At 48.3% G+C, this 27,241-nt stretch overlaps 1 protein-coding gene across 1 annotated transcript; it reads right to left on the bottom strand.

Annotated features, from left to right (window-relative positions):
* Positions 1–6,069: 6,069 nt before the first annotated feature.
* Positions 6,070–27,003, bottom strand: LOC140213991 (endothelin-converting enzyme-like 1). Its single transcript, XM_072285196.1, has 6 exons — positions 26,632–27,003; positions 25,342–25,601; positions 23,111–23,503; positions 14,864–15,140; positions 12,812–13,101; positions 6,070–6,454 (listed from the first exon to the last, which is right to left on the bottom strand). The coding sequence occupies exons 1-6, from the start codon at positions 27,001–27,003 to the stop codon at positions 6,070–6,072; spliced, it is 1,977 nt and encodes a 658-aa protein (XP_072141297.1).
* Between the last annotated feature and the right edge of the window lie 238 nt (positions 27,004–27,241).

The raw sequence follows: 27,241 nt of genomic DNA, 5'->3' as shown, positions 1-27,241 counted from the left end.
CGTTTCGATGGGGCGTGGTGGTTGAGCATCCTTTTCGCCTGGGGTGTTACACGCAACCGTAACAGCAGCAACGACTTCAGACAACCATAGCAAATTAGGGATCCACAATCCGTTTCGATGAGGCATGGTGGTTTAGCATCCTTTTTGCCCGGGGTGTTACACGTCAACCGTAACAGCAGCAACCACTTCAGACAACCATAGCAAATTAGGAATCCACAATCCGTTTCGATGAGGCATGGTGGTTGAGCATCCTTTTTGCCGGGGGTGTTACACGCAACCGTAACAGCAGCAACCACTTCAGACAACCATAGCAAATTAGGAATCCACAATCCGTTTCGATGGGGCGTGGTGGTTGAGCATCCTTTTCGCCTGGGGTGTTACACGCAACCGTAACAGCAGCAACCACTTCAGACAACCATAGCAAATTAGGAATCCACAATCCGTTTCGATGAGGCATGGTGGTTTAGCATCCTTTTTGCCCGGGGTGTTACACGTCAACCGTAACAGCAGCAACCACTTCAGACAACCATAGCAAATTAGGAATCCACAATCCGTTTCGATGAGGCATGGTGGTTGAGCATCCTTTTTGCCCGGGGTGTTACACGCCAACCGTAACAACATGTGTACCTCTGCGAATAAAGCACATATGCCATGAAGTTGCAACAGTAACAAGTATCCTCTTGCACAGGTCACCTCAAGACCTTTCTGGAATGCTAAATTCATCCAAGGAATGTCACCGAACAATAACAGTTCGATTACTTTCGCCATATTACGATGTTGTAAATGGTATGAAAATGAACATAGCGAGAGACATCTAAACGCGAATCGACAGCAAAGTTCAACTGCCGATCGAGACACAACGTTTGTAGTGGTGAGCTCCAATGAATGTAAGAGATATGACTGCATAGTAGAGCTCCTTTATTCTACAATGTATAAAATGACGCTAAAAAAGGAGCCGCTCGGTACATTTGTGGCCAGAAATAGATTAAAAACAGGACTATTTTCTGTCTAACTTGGAAATTACATAATGCAAATTTTTAGAGCGAAGCTGTTAACGGCTAGTTCCCCCAGGATCGTGTCTGTATGTAGACACAATACTCCTCATACGTTGGTCGACCCCGAAGATACTACAATGGCGGGCCGACCCACGGCTGAGGTGCAGTTCGCCATTAAGGGGCCCACATACACAGCTTCACTGGTCGTCCTTCTTGACAGAGTGGAAGGGCACTGAGTTTTTTCACAGGGCCGGATAAAGCGACTGCGCATGAGTATTCACGATAAAATCCACGCGCATTTAGGTACTGAGATTTTCAGAAAGAAATTTGGCGCTTTACCACTATGCGTGCACATATTGTACCCCATTTGATAGTATCGTATCTTGATCCCCTATCCTATTCTGTCGCTGGTGCGAGGGTTTGTTGCGGGCCTGAAAAGCCATGGCCAACGAGGAGGATTATAAAGTTTAGATTCGTTTCGACTCTGGGTGATAAAACAAGTTTACTACATTTGATTCTTTCTTTCTTTTGATGCAACACTTCTCGACACCCTTGTATTTGGCCACTTGAGCTGCGAACGCGGAAAAAGGAAGCTTGCATACTCGGGAGTTGCCGCTGAGACCTCCACTAATGCCACGATGGTCGCCAATGATGCGGCAATAAGCAACCAAGTTAGAGGAGAATGCAGGTTATGATGTTTAGGGCGATGGCTTCGACATAGATCTTCGTGCATGTCAGAGTGGACGCCATACTTGGTAATCAGCATGCAAATAGTGCGCCCCCCTCCGGCCTCCGCTACACTGAACCACTCGACTTTCCATGTATAAAAAAAATTAACAAAACGTTATATGACAGAAAGCACCGAAGAAAGATGAGTATTTGTCTCACATCTTGTGCGTTCTCTACAATTAGTCTTTTTGTAGAGGCGCATGAAATCGATTCGATTGCACAACCGTTGTGACCTGTAATGGAGTTTCAAGAGCCAGAACTGTTGGCGCTGTATCATCGACGATCTTATGAAATAATGATATGAGGGCTATATTACGACGATCATGCAAGGGCTGTAGTGAGAGGTCGAGTTTAATTTGTGTTCTGCTTTTCTTATAGTGATAACAACGTCAGATAAAACATCCAGCCTATTCTAAACATATTCGAGTTTTTCGATAAAGTATTTCTGATTGGAGACCACACGGATGCGACGTATTCAAGCTGAGGTCGAACAACTGTTAGATAAGCTAGTTTCCCAATGCCTTTAGTAGAATTGTGCAACTTGCGTCTTGAGTACCCTAATGAGGGTACACAATAGTACCCTATGTTACAAATCCCAGAGAAGCACATAATAAAGTTTGCGGTTGCTTTGTAGTAATTTATCATTTCCCGACACGCAGATTTCATACTGTACCCGGCTAGATGCTGCTACAAGCCCACATTTATGCTTCAACTAGTTTAGCCAACTCATGTACACGTGTAAACGCCGAAGTCTTCAACGCGCCGTTGTGTAACGCCCCTATGAAAGTATCGGAGCCGTTGAACATATCGTAACACATAGCACAAACCATAACTGCACATGCGGCCGAAGTAGACGAACACCTCACGTGGGCCTGCCTAGCCTCTCCCAAATGTGCTAGGAGGAGTCTAGATGCTCCTACTGTCGGAACGTTTACATGCGCCATTTCATAACGCCGTCTGAACGAGACGTGCAGATCACGTAATTTGAGGCTCTTGCGTATGATGTTTGTTCTAGCGTCTCTCTACCCCATCTGTCTGTCTTCCCTCTTTCTAATCCCCTTCTCTCTTCTCCCAGGGCAGGGTAGCCAACCAGGCTCTTCACTCGTTAACATCCCTGCCTTACTTTTATCTCTCTCTCTGTAGTAATATTGCCAATTATGTTTGACACCTCCTCGCTTCTGTTCTCAGTTCTCTTTTACTCCTGTCATTGAATTTCTTTTGTCGACATGCATCGTACATCTCCTTCGTACTCGTGACATCGCTGCGTCGATGTCTCGTGCTGTGCATCCTTTTGATTCGGCGTTTTCACTTCCGAATAGCTCGTGAGTGGTGCAGTGCGCGGGCATAAGGATTGCTTGAGATGAAAGTTGTGATTTTGTACGGGATTAACATGAACATTTCATGAGCTTGCACCCAGCATCGTATGAAAGGAAACATAAGTGTACGCGTCACTACTCTATAGAGTTCGACAGTGCGATGGAATTTAATATACACCGCGTGACTAAATTTTCTTTTCAGGTGAATTTTAACACGTGCTTTGGAGGACTTGACGCTTCTTTAGCCCAACCAAAAGGTGTGCTTACTCCCCCTCCTTACTCACTCTTCCGCCCACGGAGCCTGTAAGGTACTTTAATTGAATAAACAAATTATCTAGGTCGTCCGGCGCTCTTCAACAGGCCCGTCTACAACCAGAGACACGAAGCCGCGTCAACGCGTTCCTGTTTGGCCGTTAACAGTGAGCACATTCTACGTACGTGTTATAGATTGTTCTGTTCAATAGCAGAATGGTGAACCCGTCGAAGCGGCTCGGCAGATCCGCGTGTACCTGAGCACGCTCAGCCGCACAATTTACCTCCGGTATGGAAGAGCTGCGGGTTCCGTTTGCCTCCGCTAATTGCGCCCTTGGCTTGCCGTTAACTGTCGTGTAACAAAGCGTCGTGCTGCTTCTTTTTCCCCCCAAGATCTTTCTTGCATGGGTGGCCTGAATCGATGGCGTCATTTATTATTGGAGGGCAGGGAGTAGTCGCTCTGTACGGCTGTTTCGCTGAGCTGGAACTAAAAGCGGGCGCAATTATTGCTCGCTCACACGAAAGTGGGAGGGATGCAAGTACAGCGAGGCTTGTACGGAGGCGGTGTGTTACCCCCCCGAGTCTTTCCAAAAGATATTGTCAGGCCCGCTCTGGCGAGTTCAGTGGCGCAATTCCAGAAAGAGCCAAATTGACTGGAAGAGACGCGACGCCCCAATGTCTCCAAGTGTTGTGTCCTTGCGATGTGTTTTCGGTATGTTTTCGTGTGGAGCGCCCGTGCACGTGAGGTTGATGGAGATCACTGTCAAAACTCACACTATACCAGGAAACCTACTCGCCCCGTGTGTAGGTTATGAAACGGGGCATCGTGCTTCGCACCAAATTTTCACCGAGAACGGCAAGTTGTCGGCAAGAGAAGGGGCCGATTGCGTTTCTTAGTTTCTTGCTACCTTTTGTTTCAGGCTCTACACGAGCTGGCGTCAAACAAAAATACCTGACATGGAATCGAGTCGGTGGTGAGTGAGTGAGTGAGTGAGTGAGTGAGTGAGTGAGTGAGTGAGTGAGTGAGTGAGTGAGTGAGTGAGTGAGTGAGTGAGTGAGTGAGTGGGTGAGTGGGTGAGTGGGTGAGTGAGTGAGTGAGTGAGTGAGTGAGGGAAACAACTTTATTTCGTCCGCTATAGACGCGAGAAAACTCAACGTCACCTAGCTAGGCCCACTCGAGGACCATCAGGTGAAACCTGACGGCCCTTCCGTGAGCCCTCAGGACTGCCAGCATTTGAGAGGTCTGATCCTGGGCATGCAGTTTTCGGTTGAGCGCCGACATATTACCGCAGCATTGATCGATGTCTTCAATACTTGGGGCATGCGACGCGGGCGCATATGCACAGGATATTTTTCGCTTCAGCTGGTTTCATTTTGCTCCCTTTGATTACCCCTACCTCTGTCCTTTTTTGCTCGTCCTGAGCGGCGCTACTAGCCTTAAACAGTTATGACATACGAACTCGCCCAAACTGCCACGCTTTTGGCGCTCGAGGAGCTTTTTTCCGAGATTTCCTGGCTGGTTAAACAGTTGTTGAAAATGGACCCCTGAAAAACAACAACTACAACTAAAGGAAAAGAAACAGGCACCGAAGTTCTCTCAATTTGCAAAATCCACAGTAAAAAAAAAAATATGACAGAAACGATCTCACTACGACTGTCGACGCGAATGCGATTAGCATTTGAGCAACGGGACGACACACCCTACTGCTGAAGTCACATTTATTCAACATGTGTAGGGATCGTCCTGAGATTTTCGTTGCTTTCAGATGCATGCGACATGCTCCGACTGCAATTACGCCTATTGCAGCCACAAGTTTGAGGGGCCTGTACGTGATTCAATCAGTTTGGTAAGACGAGTACAAGCGGATTCTGTAGGAGAATTCGGGTTAACAAATCGCCGAGAAAGAGAACTCTGACAGATGCTAAAAATTCAGTTTTGCTCCGCATGCATTTCCGTCAGTTTCGGCACAGAATCACTCATTATAACGCACGTTACTAGCGCAGCCTTTCAGTCAATGTGGCCCTTTTTTTCTATAAACGGCATTTTTTTTTTGCAGTCCTTACACGATGCTTCAAACACACATGAATTCGCCTGATAAAAAGTCACACAAACAGCAATTAAAAGCAGACGAAACATCAGTCACGGCATTGTCACCATGACACATTTCGAAAAGTCTTACTGCCGTCCAGCTGTCCGATGAAACTTAGTAGAGCTAGGTGTCATTCGAGATTAAAATATTACACGATAACTAAGTTTGACAACAATAACAAATCATAGGAAAGGCAATGATTAGTTCTGACTTGACTACCTCCCCCCCTCCGCTTTCTCCTGGCCAATAATAACACCAGCACGATTACTCAGAAGCAGCTCTGCGTGCCAAATTTTATCTTCTATTTCACTCGAAGCGTGACACTTTAGGTGCTGAATAAGGCACACAAGCTAATAAATATGTATACTAGTATGATGATTTCGAGGTGCTGCGAGAGCTTCAGCACAATATATAGCATGTTCAATCAGAGAATTACGCCAAAATTATGTGCAAGGAACATTGGAAAAACAAAATTACACATCTGCTCGTGCTTTCTGCATAGCTACCTCAAGTCCTTCAGGATATTCAAGCCTGCATGCATTAGCCGTACTTAAATACAGCAAAAAAATAGTTACGCAATGAGTAATGCTGACATCAAAAGCGTTGCATTAAACAGGAAATCAACAAACATTTGTGCCAGCTACTAAACAAACCGGAAGACGCGTCTTTTAGGCGCACGCACAAATTTCACATAAGGGCCGTCTTGTTGGAGGGGTTCATCGCACTGCCCAGTTCGCACCCAAAAGCGTTGCCGAAGCCCTCAACGTTCCGAAATGTCTCGTCACACTCGGCGCCGGCGAAGGGCAGCACGGTGTCGCTTCCCCGACACAGAGCGTAACACGATGCGATGAAGAACATCGCGGCAGTGCCGTAGCCCTCGAATCCTTCGAGGTGCTTGTCGCTCTCAAGCGCACCGGCAGCGCGGTATGCGTCGTACGACACGTCCAAAGCCAGCGTGCGCAAAATTTGGACGATCCTGTCGGGGCCACCGACGTCGCTTGGACGGCTGGCTTTGTTGGCAGTTTCGATGACCCGAATGATGGCGTTGACAGCGTCCCGAGATCTGGCGTAGCTACGTAGAGGAAGAAAATAACATGCTTCAAATGTCAGCAAGTGGTAACAAATGTTCCGCAATAGTTGCCATACTAGCTTTCCGTACTAACAACTGACTTTCGATTACTTCCGATAACTATCAAGTGATGAAAGCATATCAAGTCGGCGGGGCTTCTCTGTCACCCTGTTTATATACAGTTCAGCTGCGGCCTTCTGTGCGTGACCTTCCCGTGACAGCGGTAGAGGCGTATTGATGTTAAGCTTGATCGCCGCATCATAATGGAAGTGCCCGAATTCATTTACGGCTGCATCGACGTCATTGTCCTCTTAGAACACGGGGTTTCTGAGCTCTGAGCTTCCGCTCTTGACCTGAACAGGCAACCGTACGTAAGCAAACAAGTACGGATAACTGAGGCACCATTCTTCACAGTGTGCGTAAATTTAAATAGGCACATCGGATTGCACGTGGCGCCCCATAGCCGCAATGCTTCGTTCTGTGTTCATACTCGTTTGCTGACAAAGCACACCACTGGAGGGACTCCTCACGAATTTCGGGTGAGTTTGTTGGTGAGTGACTGTTCCTCTTGCCTTGGCCTCTGAAGTATTTGTACCGCGGAATGCGATAAATTCAAGGGCGGCATTATTGTGTGTGGCCAGGAGCATCTCTATGTTATGCGTGTTAGGCTGTGTTGGCGTTGCGACTCGAAACGTGCTCTGTGGTGAGGCACACGAAGATTGAATGCGACCTTTCACCTGGCTATATGATGGTACGTGAACGCGAACTATCACTATTTTTGATGACCCCCCTCTACCTCAGCAAAGAAGTGCCAGCTCCCTATGTTTCCCCTATCTGGTACAAGAACATACGTTATACTTCGTATACGAAGTACGCTGCAGCTCGCCACAAAATTTACAGTATTTACGGTGACGTCAGAATTTGGGCTCGTTGTTGGATCTTGAATTTCGAACAAACTTGATCTAGAACTAGGACGAGCGGAAAGTATGCACACAGCACTTCGTGTACTTTGTCAAAATTTACGGCTTCTTGATATCACATCATGATAGTTCTCATCACCGTTATCTTGGGCCGATTGCTTTCGGGGATATTGTTCCAATGATCTTGTACAGGTCGGAAGGAAAGCAAGGTTTCTTGACTAAACAGAACGAGGGTTAATGCACTCTGCCTAAACCTTATTTGGATATAATGGCAGCATCGTGTTGCTTCGCTTTTCAACTTATTTGATTTCAGCAAGAAGCAATGAAGCAGGCAGAGGTAAAAGCTGTGTTTTCAGTTGCCATCGACTCCCATGTGAGACCATAGAGACACGTGTACTTGTTTAACTTTATCGTGTAGCCACGTTTCACCGCCTAATAGGGGTTGTCGCACAGCGCACGACGCGTCTGCGTGTATCGGAGGTTTCTCGAATAGTAGCAGTATTCGATAGTGACTGTGTTCGCCACTATCGTTGTGCTTTAAGTCTAGCTTGCTTTTGTGGCGACAGGTTCACCCTATAAAAGTTAGTGTCGTCTTTCACAGTATTGCTGCTGTGTTCTTTATACATCACTACCACGTGACATCTGGTGGATGTGGTTTTCGTTCTTGTAACGGACGCCCCCAACATGCCGTGATCCGAGCCTGCGCCACAAAGAGAACACCAACGTAGTCCCGCGGACAAATAAAAATTCAGTTCCGCTACTTACAGTTTTGCCACTGTGTTCGTCACAGTCACTATCATGTGACCTCGGGTGGAGGTGCTAGTGCGTTCATGTACCGAACGCTCCCGCAAAGCCCCGATCCAAGCGCAGGACGCGCCTGCGCGTATCGCAAGTTTCTCGAATGTTATCGATGGTTCTATCCGCTGTCTGTTGTCGCCGAAAGTTGTCTAATCTGATCTCATGTACGCGCGACGCGAATGGTGAAGAACTTTCTGGAAGACACGCGGGCACCAGCGATTACTCTGGAACTTTCGGTGACTGATGCATAAAAGACGACGCGCTTGACCCGCTGATCATATTTTCAACGATCACCGACTGTGTTCGCGGCTATTTTAGGGCTTTAAGTGTAGCTCGCTTTTGAGGGCACAAGTTCGTCCAACAAAGATTTACTTTCGCCATATAAAGTTTTGCCACTGTGTTCGTCACAGTCACTACCACGTGACAATAACAACGAGTCACTCGTAGAGATTTATCATTACTTTGTGAGAAACGTACCCTTGGCCGAGGGGATAGACACTACTGTAAGCGGCGAGCAGAAGAGTACCCGTTAAGAGATAATGAATAAAAGATAAAATATTTGTGTTACCTCAGGTTTCGTGAAATATTTATCGTTTCCGAATGCAGTATAGAAGGGAAGTCTATCGACAATTCTTCGATAACTATATGCCCGTCGCAAACGACGCACGTTCCATAACTCCGTATTTTGCGTAAGGTTGTGTGCCAAACCATTCGGCGGCAATATATCTGAATGCACTATCTTAGCGATACGTGCTAGAGCACCATGCTAATAGAATTCCGTTGCATATCATTTGTACTTATGGTTTGCTGTTACGTAGCAGAGGAGTCTCAGTGTGAGGATTGCATGGCCCATTCTATCGGCGAGGTGGAACGTAGCCCCGAACCAGCGCGCTGGTATACGTACGGATAGCCGTTTTTCCCAGCGGCAGCTTGGAACGGTAAGGTGTCATTGCGAATTATTGCAATTCTAACGTGTCCCGTCTTTGACACAAGGTCAGTGGGCTACCACTGTACTGTATTCGGATGCGAAATTAGCTGTTGGTAGCCAATGTAAAGTGCAGCTTCAGCCGATGCGACTTCGTGGACTCCACCGCTGCGATTGCTGACAAGCGTCGCTTCTAGATTGCCAGAATAAACAGAAATGACTTGACGCCATTAGCTTCGTCGCGTGTATGTTCCGAAGATTTTGATTCCAGCGAGCACATGACGATGACCTCGCCGCCCATGGTAAAACTGGGATATAAACAAAATATTCCTATTCCTGTCGGTCAACTAGGGCGAACGGATGCACATAAAGATTATTTTGTCCAGATGTGCTCCGAGATTATCACGCTTGGCAACCGATGCCCCGGCGGAAGTTCACCGGCGACGTAATATGAAAACAGCAAGCGCCGACAGAGAAAATGATGGTGTGTGCTTTTTCGATTTTTAATCAAAGCTTTACATACCCTCTGGCCCCCGTGCGTATAATTCACATGCGTACTCCCGTGCTTCCGAATCTAGGCGGCAAGCTGTCTGGCATGACCCAACGCATCGCTCGATGTATCACCTCAGAAAATGAAGCTGTTGCGGAAAGTAGTTGTTCGATTTTCAGCTCTTATAGAGTTGTCGAGGTGACCTTGCACAGGCACTCCTCGAGACCTTAAGAATTGACGAGGCTCAGTAAATCTAGCCCGATAATTTTAGAAGCGTGAAAGGTAGCCAAACATGTGTTTCTTCGGAGCTTCACTATAGTTGCGTGAACTGGGATGTTCGATGGTGCGGCGTACCCCACATTGCGTACAGAGACGCTTCTGATTGCTGTCACCTGAGCGGCACCTTAATAGAGTTCAAGTCTAGATTTAGAATAATAACACGTTGCACGTCATGTTACGTATTTACAATGTTCAGACTTGACTCGCCTATTTAAATCGCGGCCAGAGCTGTGGCATTGTCTCTAGGCTCGGCGATTTCCGATTTTTCGTCCACATTGACGCTCAATATTTGGGAACGACACGCAAACAAGTTTCATACTCTCAAAGACATGCTGAGACCTCTCAGAAAGAAAGCGAGAGCTTGGCTCTCGTGGTCAATAGCATGTTCGCTGTGAACTATCCAGCGCGATCCAATTATACCAGCATGGCGCCTGAAGAACGATGCTGCTGTGATCGCGAAATGGTGGCGCCCTCAAATAAAAGGGCTTACAGGATGTTTGCGATCGTGCATATTATTTTTTTTACTTTTTTAGTAACGATGGATTTGCAGTGCCTCTTACAAATGTGCATAACTTGCGTGACAAGGTAAGTACGTAAAATAAATCAGTGTTTTCTAGTCACCGAACCGAGGTTATGGCGTGCGAGAAGAGAACCGAAAATTATCAAGCCGTAATCTCCCAGTGTCTCCGAATGTACACTACAAGAAGCATACGGGCGACGTGTCATAGCTGCATGAGGGTGACAATGTTGGAGCACACGTAACAATATACCTGGGCTAACGGAAATAAAATTAGGTAGAAAAAAGCATGCTGGCTAAAACAAGGACATAATGAGATTTATCGTGTACAATGGCATTCTTGTAGCACAAAGCCCTAAAAATGGGACAAACAAACAAAAGCACATAGAAGTGTGCATTTTGTTCACGTATTAACCGTCATCGGAGTTGTTTACTCTCGGAATATGCATCATCTAGCTTACATAATCACCTTATTGCTGTATGAAATAAAAAAAAAGAAACACGGCAGGTACAAAAGGAACCGTTCGCAGAACACTCGGCGAATTCGAGTACTACACAGAAACGCAACTCCGGCAATCAAAAATGATGTCAGTGTAGACGGTATGACGGCGGCAGCCTCGCTCTTCTAAACACAGGGAGAGGAACGGTTAATGCAAAGAACGCCAGACAGGTCGGCCTAAGGTGTGTTCTTCGAGCCAGCTGCTTTGCCCTGTGCTAAACACAGTGATCAGGCAAAGCCACAAGACAAAAATGCTTTTTGTACACCTTAATTCTCGTTCCACTGAGGTTCCATCGGTAAGGGGCATTTTATTGCAGATTTTTTTAAATTGCCTAAAAATAAGGGGATTCCGTGTATTGGAATGATTGTTTGACTGTTCGGTACATATAGAAAATAATATATGGAACAGCGTTTCCCGAAAATAGCCATAGGATATCCGATACAGTGCTTCTGATTCCTTTAACTTTTATCGGGAATATTGTGTCGCATGTCTACTTCGAAGCATGCACTATTTCTAGACATTCTCCCACATACTCATAGCTCGAGTAGTAAACGTATGATGTTCCCCATGGTTATGCACATATCACAAATCATAAACGTGAGGTGTTCCCCATGGTTATGCACGTTTCTCAGTGGAGGTGTGTTCAATAATTTTTCGGGTAAACGTTAAAAGTATGTAGTACATGGTTGCCGTTAGGTACCATAGTTATTTGTATCCGTAGTTAAATAGGTTAGCAATTTTCTGGTAGAGCGCATCTAACCATGAGTGCCGACGTACTGTGACCAGGATTGGAGCAACGCAGCGGAGTGCCATAGTGCCACCGCTGAAACGCGTTGAGACCCACCCGAAGGGTGGGTCTAAAAATTAATCTGCAGAAAACTAAAGTAATGTTTTACAGTCTCGGAAGAGAACAACAGTTTACAATAGGTAGTGAGGCACTGGAAGTAGTAAGGGAATACATCTACTTAGGACAGGTAGTGACTGCGGATCCGGATCATGAGACTGAAATAATCAGAAGAATAAGAATGGGCTGGGGTGCGTTTGGCAGGCATTCTCAGATCATGAACAGCAAGTTGCTATTATCCCTCAAGAGAAAAGTGTATAACAGCTGTGTCTTACCAGTACTCACCTACGGGGCAGAAACCTGGAGGCTTACGAAAAGGGTTCTGCTGAAATTGAGGACGACGCAACGAGCTATGAAAAGAAGAATGATAGGTGTAACGTTAAAGGATAAGAAAAGAGCAGATTGGGTGAGGGAACAAACGCGAGTTAATGATATCTTAGTTGAAATCAAGAAAAAGAAATGGGCATGGGCAGGACACGTAATGAGAAGGGAAGATAACCGATGGTCATTAAGAGTTACGGAATGGATTCCAAGGGAAGGAAAGCGTAGCAGAGGGCGGCAGAAAGTTAGGTGGGCGGATGAGATTAAGAAGTTTGCAGGGACAACATGGCCACAATTAGTACATGACCGGGGTAGTTGGAGAAGTATGGGAGAGGCTTTTGCCCTGCAGTGGGCATAACCAGGCTGATGATGATGATGATGATGATGATGATGATGATGATGGTGAAACGCGTCGTGTATGAGGAGCGTATGCCGCCGGAATTCTTCCGCACGCTCCTCGCTGGACAAGCGACGCCATCGCATAGACCGCACGTAGCGCGGGAGTGATAATATATTCGCACAAGATTCAACAGACAAACGAGAAAATGCATGAAGTATCATCAGAATACTAACCGCAAGAAATATTCCAAATTACGGAACGCCGCGTCACACACATTGCGATTTCAAAGCGAGCACTGTTCCATTCTGGCAGGTCAAGAATGTTTGAAAATACTTTTTCCCTCTCATATTGCTCTAACCTCAGCGGAACGAAATTAGAAGTGCACGAGTTGAACGAGGCCACGCTACACGGCTTGCACGTGCTTACCCGCTGAGGAACAGCGCACTGAGCGCCCAGGCGACGTGGCCACCGAGTCCACCGTGGTTCATGTACCGCGGGACGCCTTCGCTGAGCCACGGAAAAGTGAGCGCGTACGGTAGCAGCGCCAGGTCCTTTCCCGGGATCAGCACGAACCAATCGGCGTGCTCTATCTGCTCGGCGACCCAACGGTGGCCCTCCGGCACGTGACCCATCGAGGCCAACCGCATGTTGTCCACCAGGGAGTCGCCCAGGTCTCGCGTGCACGTGGCATCCGCCGTCTGCTGCTGCGACAAACGCTGCAAGACATCAGGTCACGGTGGTACTACGGGAGGCACGCAAAGGGTCGCCGAAAAGCTGAGAAACAAAAGCGTGCTTATTGATTGAACAGCATTCAGAGCTCACGAACTTGGTGTGGTTGCGAAGGCGTGGTCGTGACGTAACCAATGCGATTGGAAAGTAGTTTACCTGCACTGTATTTACAGTACGTAACGAAACGTCAATTTCTTAAGCTTAAATTGTCATTAGAGGGGAGGCTCGTTGGTATGGCGTGAGTGTGTGGTTTAGGGTTGCGCTGCTAAGGGGCCGCAGACAGACACGGGGATGAGAATCAAGCCAACGAATGTTTAATGCATGCTCCACCGTGTCTGCCAACTAACCTGCCAAACTTACACCATAAAGCGGAGTAAATGTGAGGTGCTATAACATGGACTAGTGTGGCGCTATTAACACAGCGAGCACCAGGCTAGTCACACCACCAGATTTTCGCAAGGAGCTCATAACTGTAACATTTTCCCTGAATGCATCTTCTTGAAGATTTCTTAGGCACGATATCTAGGAGACGGTTGATACGGAAAAGTCCTAAAAGCTAAAGTGCCTACGCTCTATTATATCGCGTCAACATACAAATTCGACATATATACCTATTTGAAACATCAAGGCAGAAATACTGTGGAATCGCAAAGCTGACCTGTACATTACCTCACCCATTAAACGTAGATCAAGTAGGTAGCAGTACCGAAGCTCACATGCGCTAGCCATACCCCACCTTCATTTGAGTGTGTACGCGATCTTAGAGTTCAGACCTTTACTTTATAAGGTGGTTTGTCGATAGTTTAATTCCTTTTATTGCTATGTCAAGTCTTGTTTGCATATAATTTCGAGAGACAATTATTTACATTTTATTTCACTGGGTCTGTATGCTGCAGTGCCTTCAGCTGTAGCTTTGAAATCACATCAGGTGACACCTGTGTGAAGAAGTCATTTGTGATTCTTTATTTTTTTATACATGTTTTTGTAGGGGAAGCGACGCCCGTACAGTGTTAGAAAGTGCACCGACTTCGGCCTCCATATTTCGGTTTGAAGCCAATGAAGCGAAATACACTCATTAATATTGCATTGTCCCGAATGTGAAAACTTTCAGCATGCAGTGTTCGCAGGGTGAAATTAATGTTTACTCGATTGCCGTTATCGCGCCTGTACTTTCGCCTGTGCAAAAGCGTAATACAGTCATCTCGAGTAACGTTACTAGACTCGTTAAAACAATTACTAGAGTACACTTAAATTATGACCTTCAGGATCATACTCGTACGTACATGGAACAAACGAGGACATAAAGCAACACGTGCCAGGTGTGTAGCTCTTCATAATATTATTCCTTTTAATTTCTACCATTTAGTCTCTACGCTGAATCATGTTAAGGAGTCGCGTTTTGCCTTAGCTGAGGCCGTTTCCCATAGAAGTCAACCTACTTTGGCTTCGATAACAGTAAAAGATCCAATGCGTAGCGAATTTAAACACCTCCTAGTTTTTACAGTGCGCGAAATCTGCCACAATCTGGTACTTTCGCCAGAAAAACGCGCACGTGCTCTCACCCATCGGCGCTTTCATTTGTGTGTGGCGGCATGTACGGCTGTGTAACTGCCACCGCCCCTTGAATGCAAATCGCATCAACGACGATATACCTCACCAAAGGATTGGTTCTGCCTGAAGTTTGCTTCTTCGTAATTTAATCGCGCCAGGACTGCTGCCTTAGGGGAACGAAATCATATAATTCCTCACCAGGCCTGGATTTTGCTGATTGAGTGGGTCGAAGTACCCGAGGGCGATGTCGGTTGATTGCCAGTCCTCAACCAGGGTTATGTTATCATCCCTGTACTGCCACCGCTCTAGTCGGCTCGCGAACGCGTGGCGGGTACCAGCTACCACCCGCTGGGCGGCGCGCAACTCCGGCTCCGAGAGCACATCTTGGAAGTACTTGCCAAAGAGGTCTCTGCCACACAGCAGGTACGCCTTGCTCAGGCAGAGGGCTGCGTGGTACACGTTGGCGCTGCTTTCGCTGCGCCGAGAAAATTCATTTGGTCACAAATACGTGGGTTGAAAGCTAACGGTGACGAACGAAGGTTTTTAAGCGCTGCTCGTTGTACTTCTCGGTGCACGATTATAAGCTTTACATGTGTCACTGTGCGTGTAGAACGAATACAAAAGATAGACGCAAATCATACACACGCTTGGATGTTGCACAAGAACACACCTTAGACGGGAGGAAAGCAGAGGCATAACGAGCGCAAACTTTGTTAATCCTGGGAATGTGAACAAAGTTGGCCAGCAACACGCTCTAAGAATACACACTTGGTACTAATTGGGCAGTTTTATTTTGAAAACTCGTTATCGTTTTCATACATGACACAGCAAACACTGATGATATTGGTAGACATACTGCTTGCTCTACATGCGTGCTGCACATCGAGAATGCAGATACGTTAGCTGACAGCGCGATTGATGATATTGTTACGTAGGAAGACGCAGACGAAAAGCTATGTACAAATATATTTACAAGGAAAATACGCTGCGCTTGGCCAAGAGGCAACAGCCCGCGCTAGCTTCTAATCGTCGTCGTCGTCTTCACACTGCTGGCCTTTCGTGATCGCGCATATTGTGCCGTAGCACTACCCCCGGCTGCAAAAGCGCCGTCCCGGAGCGACTAAAGATCGGACTCGGAAGCAGTGTAGTAGGCCTTGAGCCTACTGACGTGTACGACATCACTAGATGCCACAGGAGAGGACGAGGTTGAGGCCACAGGAGCAATTTCGTAAGTCACAGGCGTCACCTGGCGCAGCACGCGGTAGGGCCCTGTGTATCGCGAAAGGAGCTTCTCTGAAAGTCCGACGTGACGAGAGGGCGACCACAGGAGCACGAGCGCACCAGGTGAAAACTGTACGTCACGATGGCGGGCGTTGTACTGACACTGCTGAGTGGTCTGTGAGGCCGTCAGTCGAGCACGGGCAAGCTGGCGTGCATGGTCAGCGAGGGCGATGGCGTCGCGCGCATACTCGCTTGTTGAGACCGCAGCAGGAGGAAGTGCCGTGTCTAGGGGCAAGGTAGGTTCGCGACCGTACAGTAGATAAAAGGGAGAAAATCCGGCGGTGTCGTGCCGGGAAGAATTGTACGCAAATGTTACGTAAGGAAGGGCAATGTCCCAGTCGTGGTGGCCCTTGGAAACGTACTTGGCCAGCATATCGGTAAGAGTACGGTTTAACCGCTCTGTCAGGCCATTGGTTTGAGGATGGTATGAAGTAGTCAGTTTGTGTTGAATGGAGCAGGAACGCACAATGTCAGCGATAACTTTCGAGAGGAAGTTTCGACCACGGTCAGTAAGCAGCTGTCGCGGGGCGCCATGAAGCAAGATAATGTCACGCAAGAGAAAGTCCGCGACGTCAGTGGCGCAGCTGGTAGGGAGAGCCCGAGTGATAGCGTATCGGGTGGCGTAATCAGTCGCGACGGCTACCCATTTGTTCCCAGAAGATGACGTGGGAAAGGGACCGAGCAGGTCTAATCCAACACGAAAGAACGGTTCCACAGGGACGGTGATCGGCTGGAGATGACCGGCAGGTAGCACCTGAGGTGTCTTCCGACGCTGGCAGGGATCACAGGCAGCAACATAGCGTCGAACGGAGCGAGCGAGACCAGGCCAATAGAAGCGGCGGCGGACGCGGTCGTACGTGCGGGTTACCCCAAGATGTCCTGAAGTGGGTGCGTCATGCATCTCAAAGAGCCCAGTCTGTCGTAGCTGTTTTGGCACGACAAGAAGAAGGTCAGAGCCGTCAGGGAGGAAGTTCCTTCGATACAGAATGCCACCCTGGAGGACATATCGGCGAACGGATGCGTCGGTAGGTGTAGAGCGCAGACGCTCGATAAGTGCTCGCAGCGATAGGTCTCGGTACTGCTCATCGGCGATGTTACCGAAGGCAGAGACAGAGAAAATGCCGTTGGCGCTACTACTGTCGGCGTCGTCAGGCTCGTCGACCGGGTAGCGAGACAGGCAGTCAGCGTCCTTGTGTAGTCGGCCAGATTTATAGGTGACAGTATACGAATATTCTTGGAGGCGTAAGGCCCAGCGACCAAGTCTTCCTGTAGGATCTTTCAGTGGGCATAACCAGCAAAGCGCGTGATGGTCTGTGACAACGGAAAAGGATCGGCCATATAAGTATGGGCGGAATTTCGCAACCGCCCAAACTAGGGCCAGACACTCACGCTCATTGATGGAATAGTTGCGCTCCGCGGGTGAGAGGAGCCTGCTGGCGTAAGCGATAACACGGTCGTGGCCACGCTGGCGTTGTGCCAGTACTGCTCCAATTCCGTGACCGCTGGCATCAGTACGGACTTCGGTAGGCGCAGAAGGATCGAAATGGGCCAAAACGGGAGGCGTTGTGAGAATGTCGATTAGATGAGAGAATGCAGAGGCCTCGTTATCGCCCCACTGGAAAGGAGCGTCTTTTTTCAAAAGGTCGGTTAGTGGTCGTGCTATGGCGGCGAAATTTCTCACGAAACGGCGGAAGTACGAACAAAGGCCGATGAAGCTGCGCACATCCTTGACACACTTCGGAACAGGGAAGTGCGTAACAGCATGGATCTTGCCTGGGTCCGGTTGCACTCCGTTCGCGTCAACGAGATGTCCAAGGACGGTAATCTGGCGACGGCCGAATTGGCACTTCGATGCGTTGAGTTGCAGACCGGCTCGCCGAAAAACGTCCAGGACTGCTGAGAGGCGTTCGAGGTGCGTAGCGAACGTTGGGGAGAATACGATAACGTCGTCCAAGTAGCACAGGCACGTGGACCATTTGAAACCGTGAAGAAGGGAGTCCATCATGCGTTCAAAAGTGGCAGGGGCGTTACATAGACCGAACGGCATCACTTTGAATTGATAAAGACCGTCGGGTGTGACAAAAGCAGTCTTCTCGCGGTCGAGATCGTCCACGGCAATCTGCCAGTAGCCGGAGCGAAGGTCAATAGAAGAGAAATAGCGAGCACCGTGGAGGCAGTCAAGGGCGTCATCAATCCGAGGTAGGGGATACACGTCCTTTTTGGTAACCCTGTTAAGGTGCCGATAATCCACGCAAAAGCGCCATGAGCCATCCTTCTTTTTGACCAGTACTACAGGTGACGCCCATGGACTATATGATGGTTCAATAATGTTCTTGGCAAGCATTTTGTGAACTTCTGCGTGAATAACTTGACGCTCAGCTGGTGACACTCGATACGGGCGGCGATGAATAGGAGGGGCATCGCCGGTATTAATGCGATGTTTGACACCTGTAGTTTGGGCTAAAGGACGATCGTTAAAGTCAAAAATATCGTGGTAGGAAAACAGAACGCGGTAGAGTTCACGAGCGTGCTCGGAGGGCAAGTCGGGGGCAATCATTTTCCGTAAGTGAGCGATGGTACAATTTGCCGACTGCGATGGTAGAGGAGTATCGGATGAAGTGTCGTCTACTGCAATGGATGCTACTGAGTGATCCTCGAATGAACAAAGCTGGGCCAAAGACATCCCACGTGGCAGCACTTGTGTCGTCAAGCCAAAGTTGACCACTGGCAGGCAGACGCAATTCGCCGTAATAGATAAAACTGTATGGGGTACTGTGATCCCATGTGTAAGGAGGACGTCTTGCATAGGAGCCGCGATGTAGTGACCGTCGGGGACTGGTGGGGATGACACTAGGTCAACGTAGGTCAGTGCCGAAGGTGGCAAGCGAACGAAGTCGGCGGAACTGAGGCGACTGGGGTGTGGTTCAGCAGGATCCAGAACAGGCAGGTCAAGGCGGAGAGTACTGGCGGAACAATCGATGAGAGCAGAATGTGCGGAAAGGAAGTCTAAGCCGAGGATGATGTCGTGGGGACAGTGGGCGATGACTGTGAATAGCACGATTGTTGAGCGATCGGCGAAGGAGACGCGGGCGGTACACATACTAATTACGGGGGCTGTTCCGCCATCGGCGACACGGACAACAGGCGTCGTGGCGGGCGTGATAATTTTCTTGAGCCGGTTACGAAGGTCAGCGCTCATTACGGACAAATGCGCCCCAGTGTCTATGAGAGCAGACACAGAAACACCGTCGACTTGCACGTCAAGAAGGTTCAGATGAGTGGGCAAAGTCAGTAGAGGATTTGGCGGCGTAGGGAGCAATGCAGCGTCACCTCGAGGCGCTGCATCGTCTAGTTTTCCGGCTGGGAGCGGCGTCCGAAGGGAGTCGGCGAATAGGAGCGACGGGGCTGGGGAGAGCGAGATTGTCGTCGTTGGGGCGAAGGCGAACGAGAATAGGGGCGGTTCGTTGCAGGAGAATCAGTGGCGGCATTATCGGAGCGTGCGGCATAGGGACGAGAAGGGCCACCTGAGGGGCGAGAGTAGGCAGTATAAGTAGGCCGGCTCGGGGAACTCCAGCGACTACGACAGTGCCGAGAAATGTGCCCGATTCGATGGCAGTGGAAACAAATAGGCTTGTCGTCAGCAGTGCGCCATTCAGATGGGTTGCGGAAACGTGGTGGGTAAGAAGATGCGGGACGGGGCGAAATCGAAGAAGCCGGGCGGGTATTAGGGCGATGGGCCGAGCAGATGGTGTGAAGACCCATGTTTTCAAACTCCTGGCGGACAACTGCCTGGATCAGTGAGACCGTGACTGCAGATGTGTTGGTGGGACTGGAGTCGAAGGCAGCCGGATAGGCGGCCTCGATCTCACGCCGGACGATCCTGGTAACATCGGCAGTGTTGTTGGGACGAGGAGCGTCGGCACAGGAAGATGTCGCTGGGGTGTTGGGCAGACGGGCAAACTGCTGGTCAATACGTCGGCTTTTGGCGAGTTCCAGGCGGCGGCACTCTCTTATAACAGCATCCACCGTCGCTACGTTGTTGCAAACGAGCAAGTTGAAGGCGTCATCGGCAATGCCTTTGAGGATGTGGGAAACCTTGTCTGACTCAGTCATGTGGCTGTCAACTTTGCGGCACAGAGCCAAGACGTCCTGAATGTACGTGACATAGGGCTCTGTTGACGTCTGCACACGGCCGGAAAGCGCCTTCTGCGCGGCAAGTTGTTGACCGTAGGGGTTGCCGAACAAGTCTCGAAGCTGTGTCTTAAGTGAATCCCAACTGGTGAGCTCATCTTCGTGCGTGCGATACCAAACTCGAGGTGTGCCACCGAGGTAAAAGACTACGTTGGCGAGCATAATAGTAGGGTCCCACCGGTTATTGCGGCTGACGTGTTCATACAGGCTGATCCAGTCATCGACGTCTTCCCCATCTTGGCCCGAGAATACGCCAGGATCACGGGGAGCGGGGAGAGTGATGTAGGTCGTCGAAGTGGCAGCAGGTGTCGGAGCCGGCGGAGTCGGGTTGTCGTCGCCGGGAGCCATGAAGGAAGGCTCGACGTACCGTCCACTGCGAAGCTCCGTGACGAGGTACAGGGAACGTCCACCTCCACCAGATATGTTACGTAGGAAGACGCAGACGAAAAGCTATGTACAAATATATTTACAAGGAAAATACGCTGCGCTTGGCCAAGAGGCAACAGCCCGCGCTAGCTTCTAATCGTCGTCGTCGTCTTCACACTGCTGGCCTTTCGTGATCGCGCATATTGTGCCGTAGCAATATTGTCGCTACAGTGGCTCATGTGTAATCTAAGTAGAAAAAATTGCAAGCTATATTAATCAATCCTGTCTATACATTCGTGTATTTCTTTCTTCGTTGATTGGGTACTTATGAAACAGGGCTCCGCTTCCACAGTTTTTACGATGCATGGCTAGCCCATGCTCCGTGCAGGGACGAAGTTTATGGAACTTCTTTATGACATCAACACAATAAAGTGTTTACCGGATACCCTTTGCATGTAGCCTGTTTTTCCTGAGAGGGTCAGGTCAATCCATGAATGATAGACTGCGTGAGCAAGCTAGAAATGTGAAAGAACCAAACGAGAGGATGACTAACTGTGGATTGCAAGAAGTGTGGACTCAATGTCGTGTGCTGTAGGTGCAAAGGAATCGCCAAAGCCCTCAAGGAATTGCGTCAATTTCTTTCGTAGCTTTCAAGTTTTCGAACTTAGAGGACAGATGCGTCAATATGGCATCAAGGGCGTACTTGTACCCACTGACTCAACGACTGTATAAATATAACCAGTCAAACACAATGCCCCAACTTATAGTAAACGTAGACGTACGGCTGCCGAGTCGGGTGCATGTAAAAATACATACCAAATTGGTACACATGAGTGAATATTAGATAGTCTCGAATATTCAATCGAATATTGTGCTAATCAATGTTCGCATCGGCTTCAATTTAGGTATTCTAGGTTTTCAAGTGTACGAAATGAACAAGCATACGCATTTGCCCGCGTAAAGCCGCGTCTCCAATTACAACACCCCGGAAACAAGAAAGCAATAACTACATAACTACATAACTACATAACTCACGCAAATAACTACATACAACGCCCCAAGATTTCTAAAATAACCGTCTCAATTCGCAGATGCATGAATCATCAGCATCATACTTTGGTCAGCTGCTCTGCAACCCAGCTTTTTGGCAACGCCGATGTCGGAGATTTTTGCCCTAAAGATGGTTTCTTGGCAATATTGGTTATGCTGCTGTGAAACAACACCACGAGAGGAAATTCACATATAAATCACATATCAATTTTCTTCTTACAATTACGTTTCTTTGTCGTCTGTGCAATTGCAGAATGGCATCCCTTAGGTAGTCGAGTAGATTGAAAGCATGGAGCTCAATTGCCGCAACACTTCGTAAACTGCTGGCGTCATTCAACGTTGCACTTCACAGCATTTCGACCACTCACGACGGATGAACGCGAAGTGCTTACGCTGCGCTGTCTCAACCAGCACAAAAGTTAGCGGGAGCATGCACACAAACTTACTGTAAAACTGCAATTGCAAGAAATGTTGAACATGCATATTTGCGTGTAAATACCCCAATAATGACCCTTAGAAAATGAACCGCCTCAGGAGACGAACACGTTGCCTTTTTTTTCGCAAACTTTCGTAGATTGTCAACATCCGGCTCTTATGTGGAAGATTTAGTAAAATCCCACAACTGTTCGAGCGATTCGCTTCGAAATTAACCAATGCTAATTATTATTCGCTTCGACTTCTCTGCGAATCAAAATAAAATCATATTCGCAAAAGCCTGTATAATTAGTATCTGTTCAACGCCAGCGAAACAGCCAAGATGAGAAGAAAAAGGTGGCAAGAACTAAATAAAGGTGGGTGCAGATCTCCGGCTAAATCTTCAGGGAAGCTTATGAAGGGATCTTCGTGAAATCGCGACACTTTGGTCGATGTGAAATGTCCTCCAGGGAACAGCCAGCAGTATTGCTTTGGTCGTAGCCCCAAATTTGCTTGGAAGCGTAATTACTAAGGCCCACACAATAAAGGGTACCTTAAGGATAGCTCATTGAAATACACAAACACTTCTTGGCGCGGTTTCTTTACTTTTTTTATCAAGTAGTCAAGATTACTGTGTAACCTCGAATTTTTTAACAGATTGCGTTGCACCGGTTCATCGCTGGAGCTGAGCTAGCAGTGGCGCAAATTGATCACGTTTTAGCAATGGCGTCGGGGCTTTTTCTCTGTGATAAAGATAAGCATCTCTTCATTTCAATACGTTGGTGCCATGCCGTTCTTTTAATAATTTTAAAGAATAAGAGAAAGAACTTGGGCCTCTGCAGAAAGCTCAAACGTAGCGAAAAACAATGAAATGCTTGGTTAGAGGGAATGAATTCCACCGGGTGTAGAGGCACGTTTGAAAAATCTTTGGCAATACCAAGCTATGGCAGAACAGAGCCCAAGGACTTCCTAAGGGTGGGAGAGCTATTTTGTACAGCATTGCTGGTCTTAGATGTATGACTTGCTCGGATTAGCACACACCTGCGGAGATTCCTTTTCTATCTTGCGCAGTTTCGCCTATCGTCGAGACCGAACAAGCACCGACCCTACACAACGTGCGCGCGCGTGTGATTCGCCGTTTACCGTTGGTAGAAGTTGACCAGCAGACGTCGGTTCGTGTACAGCGCGACCGTCTGGACGGTGCACCAGGACAGGAACAGGTGCATCTCGCGCTCGCCGCGGTCCTTCCAGAGCGCTAGAAACGTTCTCACGAAACCCGGCTTGGTCGATGCAAAGACGATGTCCTCCGAGACGTCGACACCGTTGTGGCTAAGCTCCGCCAGCCATCGCTCCCGCGTAAGGCTCGGCACTGTGCCGAATATCTCCGCTGGGTCGAGCCTGCTGTAATTCGAAAGAAAGCCCGTTGCCTCTTGTAGCGCGCGCAGGTACGTCGTATCCATCTGGTTGGTGGCGGCGAAGCTCACGGTGCCGTCGGTCTCATTCGCCGACGATTGGGTAACGCTGAGAAACTCCCGCCTGCGTATGGCATTGCAGACGCGTTTCACGAACACGGAACAGTAAGGTGGACCGGATAATTTATTACCGCGCTTGCTGGATAATAACGCACACTTTCTGTCTTCCGGAAATAAAATATTTTTTTTACCATGCGTGTTAAAAGTGCTGTGCAAATGCTACTCGCCCGGTGTAGAATCGCAACTCATTGTCTAGCAGACGACACGCCGCAGGCGACGCTCTTGTTGCGACGTCGTGAGAATTATTGCCTTTACGCGTCGCCCGCGAGAGGGAGGTTAGTTTACGTTTGAGACACCTGGATAAAGTTCATACGCAGCCCACACTTTACGGCGGTTCCAGCAGTCTCGAACGCCGATGACAATGCGGCTGACCCTGCCTGATAGCACACTGATGCAGTTTGGTGGACGCTCGCCTATCTTGGGCTCTTCTGTCCTCATTAGTAAAAAGTACTCTGGGTTACTTGGCTCGCATGCGACGGTGAAATAAACTCCAAGCCATTTTACCTTGTGGGAATTTCAGTGTCATTATTTGCATTTCCAGTGGCTACATTAGTAAAATGTACATTATGATTAGTATACGGCAGCCATACTCGTTTTTCATTTCCTAATGCAGGAAATGCGTCACCAGTTTGCTCAAGTATTTAGTAGCCGATTTTCCGTATTTCACTACCGGCGTATTGTACGAAAATAATATAGTTGCACCCATTGCTACTATTCATGTACCTCTTGGAAAGAAAGAACGGAAGTTGAGCTTGATATGTAACATAGAATTAAATTAAAATGAACCACTTGTTTATTGTTGCCATTCATTCACATAAATTTTATCTTTAACCCAAACAACCCTTTTTATGGAAAAGTCTACGTAGCGATACGAAGACCTGTGAGCTGACAAGAATTGCCCACTGAAGCAATCCGAATTCTACACGCGAACAGTTCGACGTTCTTGACCAAGGCTTGCCTTCCTAGATATACAGCAATTTCACAGTTGAAGTGCCATTAATTTCATTTCGAATCTTATACGAGCTATGCTGTCCATGTTTTTACACTTACTCGCGATTTTTGTTCAGTCCAAGTTGTTCATTCGAGTTTGTTCAGTGCAAGTGAAGCAAAACAAAATGCATAAATATAAAAAAAACGATGCTTACCATTACGCCTCAAGTTTATATTAGAAAGTTGCAGCAAATTGTGCCCGATGACAACTCTTATTTTTATTGTTACCAAACTCTTCTCTTCCTACTATATTCATCACCCAATTTGAGACTCAGTGCGCTAATGTAGCATTGAGAGAGGGAAGTATCTGCATAATCGCAAGCTCATTCTGTGACTACCTAATTTCGCGCGAAATGAAGAAATCAGTTTTGATTTAACCAACCGAGAGCAGGAGGACTCACCTATGCCCGGCTTCTACACGAGGCTACAATATGGAGTCACTCTGAATGAACGCCTATTAACCATGCTATAAATGCTACAAGATTATTTACCATGATCTCTAGTTCTGCGGAACTGATTTGCAATATTCAATTTCCCTTTGCTTCGAGTTGTGCATCATTTCGCCTTTGCACTCCGATCTGATAGCCACCTCGTTATGTCAGATGGTAGACCGACAGCCACGGAAATGCGCTTGTACGGGGTTCGACTCCCGGACCATGACGAAATTTTCCTCAACTGCGAAGCTTTCTTTCTGAGAAATACGGACGGGTTTCCTTTGTAGCTCTGTGCTAAAAAAATGGGTGCATGGCGATTTTTCCTCTCATGACATGCCCCCTGCGCTACAGGATTTCGCAGAACTGATTTGCAATACAGCTCTAGGTCTGAATTGACAACAACAGGTGCAACGTTGACCTGAGCGTGTCGAAGTAGCGTTCGGCTTCCTCCAGATCATGGACCCACTGTTCGTGCCTTTCCGCGATGCGGAGGAACTCTCGGAGTGGTTCCAGGAAGATCACGGTGGGGTTTCGGGCCCGCCGGATGGAAACGTGAAGAACGCTGCTCCAGCGGAGCCTCAGGCAGCTGTGCAGCCACGTGCGAAGAACGTCCACCGAGTCCGAGTCGCCGGGCAGGAGAGGCCACACGATGCCTGCTTGTAACAGCGCAGCCTTCACCTGAAACGATAACAAATGTGGTCTTATAATTCTACGAGCGCAATGATTCGGTGAATGCAAAAGTTTGAAGGAATAAATTTACTCTTTCAGAGCACTATGGGTAGGGGACCCGTGTTAGTATTTGCGCAACCCGTCGCGGTGGATCACTGGCTAAGGGGCTGCTCTGGTGAGCACAAGGTCCATGGTGCAATTCGAGGCCGGGACAGCCGCATTACGAGAGGTGTCGAAGGCAAAAGATGTCGTTGTGTTGCATTTTCAGTGCACGACAAAGAATCCAAGGTACTCATAATTATTAAAGAGCGCTCTAATAAGGCGTCCGTCATAACCCAATGTGCAATTTCGGGACTCTTAACAGCATACCTTTTTGTTCTTAGTTTTAAGAACGCCACCAGCGTTTATATCATTGGCATTGGTAGCCACACTATAGCGGTTGCAGCGTAAATGCATCAACGGCCGCCTATATTCTGCTGCCGCTCATATTTGCTGTCAGTCTATCACGCCTCGAATCCACTGATTTCGTTCTATAAATGCATTGACTTTGAATAGGCATGGCGACAGTCACCTTGCGTGGTTCATCTTATCAAGGTTCCTATATCTATTGTAGCCTAACATTGGGCTCATATATCTTTTCTTTGTGCTTGTTGCCTGCATTAGATCTATAATCTTACCTACGACTGCTTGTAACGACACTGGTTTCCACGCGCCACGTTAGCCTAGTTGGCCGAGTTTATTCAGAATGTGCATGCATATCTGACAAGCACGCAAATATAAGGTATTTCTGACGAAGACCTTGAGACCTCACGGCAGTTCAGTTTGCAACGGCGGCATGGTGCTGAGCCCGAGGTTATGCGCGTTCAGTTACTCGCAACGGCGATCGCGTTTAGATGACGAAGAAACCCCCAAAACGATCGTGATTTAGCTGCAAGAACCCCAGCTCGTCGAAATTAACCGGCAATCCTCCCACTGTACGTTGTTCCTCAAGCCCGACAGCGAGCTTTCAGAAGGTTAAAGCCCACAATTTTTTGGTTACCTTAGGCATTTCGTCCACGTCGCCATTTCGCACAGCTTCGCAGCTGCGCAGGAACACTGCAGCCTTTTGCAGCGCGTCCTGACTCTCGCGAGGCACGCGCACGGAGCGAATGAGTTGGGACAAGTGGCGCAGGTCGGACATCATCCACTCGTCGTGAACGGACAGCTGGTTGCGTCGCCGCCATCCGGAGCACACGAATCGCGTGAAGCCCGCGCAGGGGTTCACCGACTTGTTCACCGAGTCGGCGAGGAGACGCGCGTAGTCTAGGCAGGGCTTGGTGCGGCACACGGACGCTGCTCCGAGTCGCCAGCTGAAGATCAGCAGGCCGGAAATCAGCACCACCGACAGCAGCATGGCGCTACAGACAACCATGGCTGTACATGACCTGCAGAACGGCTGCGACGCAGTTTAAGAGAAGCTGAGCAAACGTGTCGATGAAACTGAGTCGTTGTTTTTTGTTAATTGCAAGTTGGCATAGATTCGGCCCCGGGGCAAAACAATGAAAGCGTTAGCAAGGTCTGTCGTCGCCCTGAAGCTTCTCGGACCCTGTACTAATGATTCGCGGGAGGCGATGTGTTGACGTCATGGCGCACGCAAGCAGCTATTGCGA

Source organism: Dermacentor andersoni, chromosome 11 (assembly GCF_023375885.2).
Source record: "Dermacentor andersoni chromosome 11, qqDerAnde1_hic_scaffold, whole genome shotgun sequence".
NCBI lineage: Eukaryota > Metazoa > Arthropoda > Arachnida > Ixodida > Ixodidae > Dermacentor > Dermacentor andersoni.
The sequence above is the reverse complement of the archived record's forward strand: the minus strand, read 5'-3'. Positions and strand labels throughout refer to the sequence as shown.

Excerpts from the sequence above, each read along its gene's own strand:
- LOC140213991 (XM_072285196.1), bottom strand. The coding sequence starts at position 27,003 with ATGGTTGTCTGTAGCGCCATGCTGCTGTCGGTGGTGCTGATTTCCGGC. Across the intron at positions 25,602-26,631 it reads ACGTGGACGAAATGCCTAAG|GTGAAGGCTGCGCTGTTACA; the intron begins GTAACCAAAAAA and ends TTATCGTTTCAG. Across the intron at positions 13,102-14,863 it reads ATCAGCAAAATCCAGGCCTG|CGTTTGTCGCAGCAGCAGAC; the intron begins GTGAGGAATTAT and ends GATGTCTTGCAG.